Source organism: Brachypodium distachyon, chromosome 1, assembly GCF_000005505.3.
Source record: "Brachypodium distachyon strain Bd21 chromosome 1, Brachypodium_distachyon_v3.0, whole genome shotgun sequence".
Lineage (NCBI taxonomy): Eukaryota > Viridiplantae > Streptophyta > Magnoliopsida > Poales > Poaceae > Brachypodium > Brachypodium distachyon.
This window is the reverse complement of record NC_016131.3, coordinates 12,168,736-12,179,265: the sequence shown is the minus strand read 5'-3', so window position 1 is coordinate 12,179,265 and position 10,530 is coordinate 12,168,736. Positions and strand designations below refer to the sequence as shown.

Genomic DNA, 10,530 nt, shown 5'->3' with positions numbered 1-10,530 from the left:
CAGGTGCCACGGTGCATGGTTTACAAGTGGCGAGCAGAGAGCTCGGGCAGCTCCTCCTCGGTGTGCTGGCATACATGCAAGAACACTAGCCCTGTAACTAGGGGTCTAAAGGCTAAAAACTACTCTTGAACAGCCACTGTTCGCTTGACTTGACGGGGAATCCCCTTTCTGTCGGTTCATTAATTGCGCCGTGCGCCTCACTCCTTGTCCTGACGAACCCTGCGCACAGAGTGCCTGCCGCGCGCCCACGTGGCGTCGCTGTCCTGCTTGCCCGGTCCCGCTCTCGCAACGGAAACCTGTGCCCGGGAACGCCCCTCCCGGCAAGTACCCTTGCCCAGGCGGGAATTCTCCCCCGAAGCCCCGCTAGCTAATCACTGAGGTGTGTATTTTGGAGGGTTCTATTGTTATTATTGTTTATTCTATTTCATCTTTTTTGGTAAACTAACTAACTTTTATATTGTTTCAGCTATGGATAGTACTGAAACCAACGCAAGAGGAAGGGGAAAAAATAAGAGGAAGTGGACTATTGTTGAAGATGATGAGCTTATTAAGGCAATGTATGAGCTGTCCATGGACCCAAAGTGGAAATGTGATGGTGGTTTCAAAAATGGCTACTCGTCTGTTCTGGAAGCTCAACTTGCAAAAAGCCTACCTGGTCATAACCTAACAGCAGTTCCACACATTGAGTCTAGAGTGAGGCACTTTAGGACCAAGTTCGGTGCAATTGAAGTAATGCTGGCAAGGAGTGGTTTTCCTGGGATGATCAGAGGAAGATGGTGCAATGTGAGAAGCAGCAATATGATGATCATTGTAAGGTAAATAATAATCCCTATTGCTTGCTGGCTGGTAAATGATGCTGAGAGTAATGATTTCTTTGCCATGTGTGTGATTAAGTGAAGTAGAAAAATATTCTTGCTGGCTTGTATGTACGCACATGCAAAGCTTGTTGTTATTTAAGTTGCATTGATATGTTAAACTATCTTGCAGACTTTCACTGAAGCTAAAGGATTGTATGGTGTTTCATTTCCATACTATGACACGCTATCTGCCATATATAGTAAAGACATTGCAACTGGAGAAAATGTGGAAGGCTTTGATGAGGCAATAGCTAACTTGGAATAGGAAATCCCTATTGAGATTGATGAAGATGATGAAGGATCTAGGGCAACAGGAAAAAGGCCCATGGCCAGCCAATCAGGTGCAACTTCCGGTAAGTTCACAACTACGATATTTACTTATTGTTGATGTTAAATTGTTGTTTGAGTTCTAGATTTGAAATTGTTTGATCTATGGCATTTAAGCATGGTTACCTGAATTAGGTTACAAGAAGGCAAGGAGAGAGAGAGCGCAGACTAGGGTGAATCAAGATCCTATGATGGCATTGTGTGGCGAGGTGCATGGTGAATTGAAGAGTGTCTCTGTCCATGTCGGAACTATGGCGCAGGCTGCCATTCGTGAGCTAGAAATGCAGGAGAAAGCTAGTTCTGAAGACCCCAAGGAGAAGCTCAACAAGATGGCACTTGAAGAATTAAAACGTCTGGGTTTCACGGGTTCTGAAATGGTTTGCTCTTCAAGAATCTTTGTGAAAGAACCTGATGAAATTCATATGATGATGGCAATGCCAGAAAATCTGAGGAGAGAATTTGTTTTAGCGATGCTCAAAGGTATTAATCTGCGATGGTTCTGTCATTTACTAGCGGGTTCCAATTTATTTACAAGTTAACTAGTGCTTAATTGATTTGGCCATGCGTGCATGACAATACTTGAAAATCGGTCAGCTCATTTCGTTTGGGAACTGGAAGATATCATCCATAGATCAATGTATCTGTATATATGCATGATATATTTCGTTTTCCATTTCTGAACTGTGCATATATGCATTGATATATTTCGTTTTTCATATCTGAACTGTGCATATAGGCATGATATATTTCGTTTTCCATCTATGAACTGTGCATATACGCATGATATATCATCCATAGATCAATGTACCTGTATTTAGTAGTTCTAATGGTTTTTTGTTCCTGTTTCATGTTACAGGGAAGTAAAAGAGAAGTTTGAAGAACACTACATCATTAGCTTCATTTGCTTCCTTGATCAGCTTGCTTGCAATTGGTGGCTTGGCACGAATGCGGATGGTTAATTTGGTCATGGACTTGAGTCAAGTGTGGAAGTGTGCTGTTTGAGTGAAGTTGTTTTGATCCTAAAAATTGTGTCTTTTGTTTGATATGTTGAATTGTTAGAAGGATATACTAGATAAATGAGTTTTGTCAGATTGATACTCCTAAAGATGTTGTTTTGGCACTGCTTGGATGACAGTTGGGCTGTCGTTGTTGTAAGTTTGGCCGTTGTGGTTGCTTGAATTGTTAGAAGTACCTGTGTAGCTCTGTATTGTCTCAACCTGGCGTCGTTTCGGCCAGATGCAGGTGTAAGCACTCCGTCCAAAACCAAACAACGGAGTGCAATTAGAAAGCAGTACGGACATTAACCAAACAAAGCACGTAATGGGAAACATTATTCCGACGCGGGGTGATCTGATACGGAGCATCCAGTCCGATCCCCTGACGCAACCAAACACGTCCTCAGTTGGAGGTGGATGAAGTACCGGGTACGGGAGATTTTGCCAACTGTAGCCTAATACTAATTGTTCTAGTATTCTTCCGTCCAACAAAAGATGTTTCAATTTTGTCAAAATTAGATGTATCTAGACATGACTTAATGTATAGATGCAATCAAATTTGGTCAAAATTAAGACATCTTTTATTGGACGAAGAGAGTACTAGACTTGCAACTGATCCTAGGCTCGCCTCTGTATGCCGATGGTCTTCCACCTCCTCAAGCCATGTGGGACTAAAGAAAATACAGTACTACTCCTTCGGTCCCATATTAAATGTCTCAAATTTGCCAAAATATGAACGTAGTTATAAAAAAAAAATGTCTAGATTCAGATTCATGTAATATTTTGTCGCTTGATATGGGACGGAGGGAGTAGCACAATTTGCTCGCCCGTACCGGAATTGGCTGGCCGCCTCCCCCGTGCGAATACACACGTGCCCCACGCCCCCACGAGGACGCCGACAGCACGGGAAAACTCCGCTGCCGATGGCCGATCCCGCGCGCGCGTTGGCCGCTGGTCGCCGGCCGGCTGTCGATCTCCTCGAACCAGCCCGCCTGAGAGAGCGAGAGAGAGATCGGGGATCGGAGAAGAAGGAGGCTTCTTTCTATTGGGTTGGGGGGAGGGAGGGAGCAAGAAAGGCGGCGGCGGAGCAGGATTCCGTCGTCAGAGCAGGATGATCCAAGCCGAGAACGAAGTGGATCTGTGGATGATATATGCGAAGCGGGTGCATGAGCTGGGCCGAGGCCTAGTTAGGTATGACTGGACGATAATGGGAAATGGGCCAGGGGCTGGCTGTACAATTTCTCATTTATGTCTCTCTCGGCTTTTTTTTTTCTTTTCCTTTACGTGCAAATGGGAAAATGCTTCTCTATTCGCTCAAAAGAAAAATTGTTTCTCTACGCGTGTACGTACGTGTACATCCCAAAAGATTTTAGTTTTTTCGGATAACGAGTGAACGTTCGCTCTTTAGTCTCTCGGAGCGAACACTCGGCTGCCATCTGATCCAAAGATTGTTGATGGAATCACGCCACGCATCTTGTGTGGTGACAACTCTAGTTCAATGGGGTGGCAACTTTAATTCTGCGTGGCTGTCAATTTTACCCTGACACAACAGAAAACTATGGAGCGGACGTTTAGTTCCGTGGGTGGCAGCTTTAGATCTGTGTATGTGGCCACTTTAAACTGTGAGGGTGGTAACTTTAGGCTATGCGGATAGCAACTTACCTCGTCGCCCCGCAAGGCTATGGAACGAACGTTCGCTTCCTATTCCATCCCAAAACCAAACGCAAGAATCATCCTCAAATTTGTAGTGATTTCATTGCATTCCATCATATTTTAGCAACCAAACACTGTCCAAGAAGAAGAGATCAGTTCCCTGAAAAAAAAAGAGAAGAGATCAATTTCAAGCTAGACTCGGGAGTCTGTGTTTTGAAGAAATTTCAGTGCGCCGAGATTGTCAATGCACATGTAGTGACCATGGGCAGCAAGTCTACCCACGCATGTAGGCACATGTCCTCGTGACACGGTGACAGCGGTCTTTTTTGCATTCTTTATACTCAGAATATTACTGTAGTACGGTAACTGGCCGGCTTAAGATGCCGCGAAGATAGAGATGGCGAGGACCAGATCAAGATGTCGCGATCGATCTCGCTCCAATGGCTCCATCCAGCCGGACACCTATATAATCCATACAGTACAGTCGAGACCACATATGCTTCACTCAGTTCAATACAATTGCCTTTACCAGACAGACACCCAGTACTAGTACCGTCGCAAAAATAGAAATGGAGGCTGCAACACTGCCGTTGCTCAGCCTGGTCGTCTTCTTGCTCGTGAAGCTCGTCGTAAAGATCTCCACGTCGTCGTCTTCACCGCGCCCAGTAAAGCGTCTGCCTCCGGGGCCATGGAAGCTGCCGCTGGTGGGCAGCCTCCACCACGTCCTGCTCTCCCGCTACGGCGACCTGCCACACCGCGCCCTGCGCGAGCTCTCCCGCGCCCACGGCCCGCTGATGCTGCTCCGGTTCGGCGCCGTGCCGACGCTGGTGGTGTCCTCCCCGGAGGCCGCCAGGGAGGTCCTGAAGACGCACGACACGTCCTTCGCGAGCCGCCACGTGTCGCCGACGCTGGCCGTGTTCAGCCGCGGCGGGAATGACATCCTCTTCTCCCCCTACGGCGACCTGTGGCGGCAGCTCCGCAAGGTGTGCGTGCTCGAGCTCCTCAGCGCGCGCCGCGTCGGCTCCTTCCGCGGCATCCGCGAGGACGAGGCCGCGGGCTTAATCCGCTCCCTCGCCGCCGAGTGCAGCGCCTCGGGCCAAGGCTCCGCGGTGTTGGGGATCGGCGAGCGGATCTCCCGGGCGACCAACGACACCGTGGTGCGGTCCGCCGTGGGGAGCCGGTGCCCGCGGCGCGACGAATTTCTAAAGGAGCTCGACAAGTCCGTGAAGCTGGCCGCGGGGTTCAACCTGGCCGACCTGTACCCGGCCTCGAGGGTCGCGCGCTGGCTCAGCGGCGCGCTACACGAGGCCGAGCGCTGCAACGGCGTCGTCCGCGGCATCCTCCAGGACATCATCCGCGAACGCACGGCCGCAGATCAAGACGGCGTTATTGAGGGCGAGGAGGACGATCTGCTGGGCGTGCTGCTCAGGCTGCAGAGGGACGGCGGCGACCAGTGCCTCCTCACCACCGAGGTCATCACCACCGTCGTCATGGTAAACTAAACTCCACACGCCGTCAGATCATATCAAATCAATCATTGGAATTGTGTTATCCAAGTCCAAGGCTCCAAGCACGTCGCATTCAGCTCTTACCAAAAATATCTCCGCTAGCTTGCGCTTAATATCCCACGTTCCCAACTACTAACAACAACAAGTAACAACTGTTGCAGGAAATCTTTGCGGCGGGGAGCGAGACCTCGTCAACGACGCTGGAATGGGCCATGTCGGAGCTGATCAGGAACCCGCGGGTGCTCCGCAAGGCGCAGGCGGAGGTCCGGGATGCCTGCAAAGGGCAGGGGAAGCTGAGCGAGGGCGACGTGGGCAGGCTGAGCTACCTGAGCCTGGTGATCAGGGAGACGCTGCGGCTGCACGCGCCGGTGCCGTTCCTGCTGCCCAGGCAGTGCCGGGAGCGGTGCGAGGTGATGGGCCGCGAGATCCCCGAGGGCACCAAGGTGCTCGTCAACACCTGGGCCATGTGCAGGGACGCCGCCTACTGGGAGAAAGCCGAGGAGTTCGTGCCGGAGAGGTTCGAGGAGAGCAAGGTGGACTTTAAGGGCGGGGACTTCGAGTTCATCCCCTTCGGCGCCGGTAGGAGGATCTGCCCCGGCATGACGCTGGGCCTGGCTAACATGGAGCTCTTGCTCGCCAGCCTTCTCTACCACTTCGACTGGGAGCTCCCCGACGGCGGGACGCTCGACATGTCCGAGGCCTTCGGCATCACCATCCGGAGGAAGTCCAAGCTCGTGCTCCGCGCCACGGAACGTGTTCCGTTCGCGAATTAGCATCGTGCATTCGAGCCGCGCGCGACGGACCTGCGCGCAACGCCTATATATAGACGCTGTAATTGTCAAGAAATGCACACTGTTCTCTGCATAACAGGGTGAAAACATAAGTTATCTTGGAATGTTTCTACTTCATATTGTCCTGTCAAAATTAACGAAATGTATTATCAGATCGCCTCTGTTTTGTGATAAGATGGTAACGCCTAGCCTGTTCCTGTCTGTGCCTATGATCGATCTGACTCTGATAAGCTGTTTTGGCTGTTCGGATGTGCAGACATGTAACGGAGTGGTCCATGAGGCACCACCGATCCCTGTCTCCTTTCGCGCATCCACAGTGAAGCATACGTGAAGTGAAAAGCTTGTGCACTCTGGCGAATCAGTACGGGATGGCGTTGCTGGCTGGGCCACACAAGACAGGTGTGATCGGCGTCGTTTTCTTCCATCAGAGAGCTAGCTACCGCACCATACGTATGGTGCGAGGGAGATTTTGTTATACAGTATTTGTCTATGACAGTCTTTTGCAACTGTCCCTGAGATTTTGTTTTCAGCAAAGATCGTGCTTCGGTACTAAGTACGGATAATAAACTCTCACACCGCCAGGAAAAATTTAACAGGAAACAAACTATGCATATGACTGTGGGCAACAACATATCGGAGAAAGTTATCAGGTTTTATGTCCCGAGATAGATGGTAGTTTAGCAATAGACTTTGTTATCCTTGACATGTAACGGTATCGACTGCTTTACAAAAAACAAATCATGAATTTGGAAATACCGTAACATTTGGGTTGTGTGAATCTTCAGATGTAGAAACATGATGAGATGTTATTTTCGATTGTCTAAAAATACAATCCATCAGAGAATGGTAGATTATTCTGTTTTCTGTATTTTTATCTAGTTCCACCAAGCCATTTTGCATTCTCGTCTTTAAAAAGCTAAGTGTCATGCATCGATGAAGGGATGACTACTTGAACGCAAACAAGAGAGAAAACTTAAATATCTTGGCCGTCTGCCCGCTCCGGACAGACCAACTACCGAGGGAAACAAGCCTCAATATATAATCTACACCTTCCAAACGCCCCTAGTTGCTCCAAAATACCAAGACTACAAACAACCAAATAAACTCAAGAACCAGAATACCGGATGCCATGTTCATCAGTTTCAAAATATTGGAAAAAGTTCTACAGGAAGCAACTCACAGGGCTTCTCCTGAAATTTTGTAAAACAGGAGTAAAACTTTAGTGAATTTTGAACATTTTAAATTCCACTTATATTTCTTTCTGGTTGTCAGTAATATTTTCAATTTGTGTTTTTCGTGAAAGCAAACAAACCATTAATAAATCTAAAAAACTTCCAATTTTTAGTATTTTAATTCAATTTCATAAGAATTTCACATTGATTTCATCAATTTATGGAGGCCTCTGTGAGGCTATGTCCCATAGGATTTCTTTTCCACAATATATGTCCTGATCCTCGTTTTCTTTTCTTTCATTTATTTGTTCCTTTTGAGGTGACTATCTATCCATTACTAGTCAAGAAATGATAACTGCCATACAAGAAATCAATTATGATATAAGATAACTGCCGTACAAGAAATCAATTATGATATAACATATCTGTCGTAGAAGAAATCAATATATATACCTGCATCATACTTGGTGAAAGGTTAAAAATTTCTTAGTGTTTTTTAAGGACATAGATTTATATAAAGGTTCACCAGAAGTGCAAAGTACGCCAAACATAATAAAAAGTAAATCGAGGTCTCTCGACCACTGAACAACCACTACCGCCGCCAGAACGAGCTAGCCGATGACAACCGCTCCCTTGCAGGAGTCGGCTTGATCTTGTCGATGACAGTCGGGAAGTGCTCGCGCATGTGCCTCTAAGGACCAGCATCCAGAGCCGCAGTTGTCGTTGTCGAACCCTGATCTGAAGAACCTGACACCTGATCTCGCCGGCGTGCACAGAAGACAAGAAACCGTAACCTCGCCGCCCCGAGAGGGGACGGCACGAATCTACGACGGCACTCCATCGATACTACACTGATGAACGGACTCGAGGGGAATGAGGGTCCGAAAGACCATCTTGACTTTGACAAACGAAGAGCAGTCAAAGTTTTTGGGAGGGGGAAATTACAATTCTAATTTGTACGTCGTCGTCTTCTTCAACACACACACCGGCTCACCCCCACACTCGCAGAGCCAGTGAAACAAAAGACCCGCGATCTACAGGCGGAGGTGGAACTTTAGATGAGTTTTTTTTAGAACAGGAGGAGCAATGATTTTGTTCGCATAATGTTATTTAACTAGGGTACTTAAACGACCATTTCGATTCCATGTTTATATGTGCACTAGACGAAAAATAATTTTCTCTGAGTGGGTGAGAAAAAAAAACCTATTTAAACGACCATTTCAATTCCATGTTTTTATGTGCAGTAGACCCGAAATAATTTTCTCTGAGTGGGTGAGAAAAAAAAACATCTTGAAACTTCCTATACGAGTACGATTCTCCGTATGGAGCTATTGTAAACATACGGCAGCATATTATTCGTAAATGTCTTGTTCCGTTGCGGCGGTTTCTCAAAACTTGGTGGCCGTGCACATGGTTCAAGAATCTCAGTCACGTGGAACGACCCGATCAGCAACAAGTTTCGGCATGCAGCTGAGTATATTTCGGTGTCGTACTTCACATGATCCGGACAGCGATCCATCAGGCGCCATCTCGCCGGTTTCCTGGAGTAGTTGCTTTTCGCATCCTTCCGTAGAGTAGACGGAAGAGTACACATGCATAAGCGAGTGTATTTCCCTATCATTGCTGAGTTGTCACCCGGCAAATTAAGCTTCTCCTGTAGCGCATGCAGCCGGCCGGCTGCACGCCTGCACCAGAAGAAAAGTATAGATGGCGGGCATGGCGCTGTAGAATTATAAACTTTTGCTGAGACCCCGCAAAGCAGCCATAACGCGCGGATAACAGGATGCCACGCGGATGGAATCAAGACAGCCGGCTGCGCTGGCCGTGGCCGTCGCGGGCCGGGCAAATAAACTGGGAAGAGAACAAATGTGCCGATCTGCGTTGTTTTTTTCTGTATGAGAGGGAGTGATTTGGATGGTGGGTGCAAACTATACGTGAAAGTGTTATTTGACTTGTCCTGTTTTGAATAACGGTTACTCTTTGTTGTTTGATTGGTTTCTTCACGATGCTTAGTTTTTCTTGACGATGATTAGCTTTTCTTTACTTTTTCTAACCAGAGTGTCTATTTTTCGGTCGTATAAGAAAGAGTTATTTCTCAGTCGACAACCGTAGCCATCCAATGAAGATTTTCTTATCCATCAGGACTTACATTAATCTTACACGAGTCTCAATGATTGAACCAAAAAATTGTTACCATCGACTAAGAAATACTTCCTCCGTTTCATAATTCTTGTCTCAAATTTGTCCAAAAATAGATGTATCTATTTATAAAAAGCGTCTACATACATGTAATATTTCGACAAAAATTATAGAACGGATGGAGTAGTTATTTCACAGTCGTCTAAGAAAAAGCAAAACCGTTTTCTTCTAATTCTCTCTGTTTCATTTTTTAGCCGTTACGTACCTACCACAAAAAGAAATTCGGACTTCCCTGCTACTCCCTTTTTCAATGCTATAGCTCTATACCTGTTTGTCCCCTTTTGAAGTCTCAGATTCATTTTTTTATCAATAAAAACTTCCATTTTCAAAAAAAATATTCTGTGAAAAAGAAAATGGACCGGACTCAAAGGTGGAATGGCCTGTTGATTCGAAGAATTTTTTACAAGTCTTATGAGTTTCTTTTTTTCTCCTTTTTATTTTAAGAGATTGTTTGTTTTTATATTTTATATTCGTCTAGTTTTCTTATGCATCATTTTTTTTAACTTTTATGCTTACAATTTTCTATTTGGCAAATCTTGAAGCGCCCGGACCAAGTCACATCCTCACAGCCTCGATAAGGTCAAAATCCTCATGTCAAGTGAGGATCAAGGTTACTCTATGACCGTTTGGCGAGAAACAAGCCCAGCAGGCCAGCATTTAAACCGAACAACTTTTTGATCTCTGCCATCGCTCGCGTTGCAAGGCGAAGAAGAGACATTATCTGTGTAGAAGGAAGATCTAAAGTGGTGGCACCTACAAGATCCAAAGTCGTGGAGAGGGTATGTGCTGAGTGCTGACGGACACGAGAGGGTATGTGCTGACGGATCCCTCATTACACATGCTCAAAAATCTTGGAATATGTTGATATTATGTTCACAAGAGAGAGACAACTATAAAAACGAAATGACATTGACACTTTATATTGGCATATATTGGCAATAGCACATACAAGTTCAAACTACATTTGCGAATGCCCTCAAAGGTGGATACCATCTAGTAAAAGACACCCATCTCATTCTGATAGTTGC

The 10,530-nt window shown here is 46.4% G+C and overlaps 1 protein-coding gene and 1 pseudogene across 1 annotated transcript; both read left to right on the top strand.

Annotated features, from left to right (window-relative positions):
* The first annotated feature begins 381 nt into the window (after nt 1–381).
* LOC100846552 lies at nt 382–2,940 on the top strand (annotated as a pseudogene).
* A 1,378-nt stretch (nt 2,941–4,318) lies between these two features.
* On the top strand, nt 4,319–6,323 carry LOC104582990 (ent-cassadiene C2-hydroxylase). Its single transcript, XM_010234627.3, has 2 exons — nt 4,319–5,325; nt 5,502–6,323. Exons 1-2 carry the CDS (start codon nt 4,402–4,404, stop codon nt 6,111–6,113), a joined length of 1,536 nt encoding a protein of 511 aa, XP_010232929.1. The 5' UTR covers nt 4,319–4,401; the 3' UTR covers nt 6,114–6,323.
* Nucleotides 6,324–10,530: the final 4,207 nt, after the last annotated feature.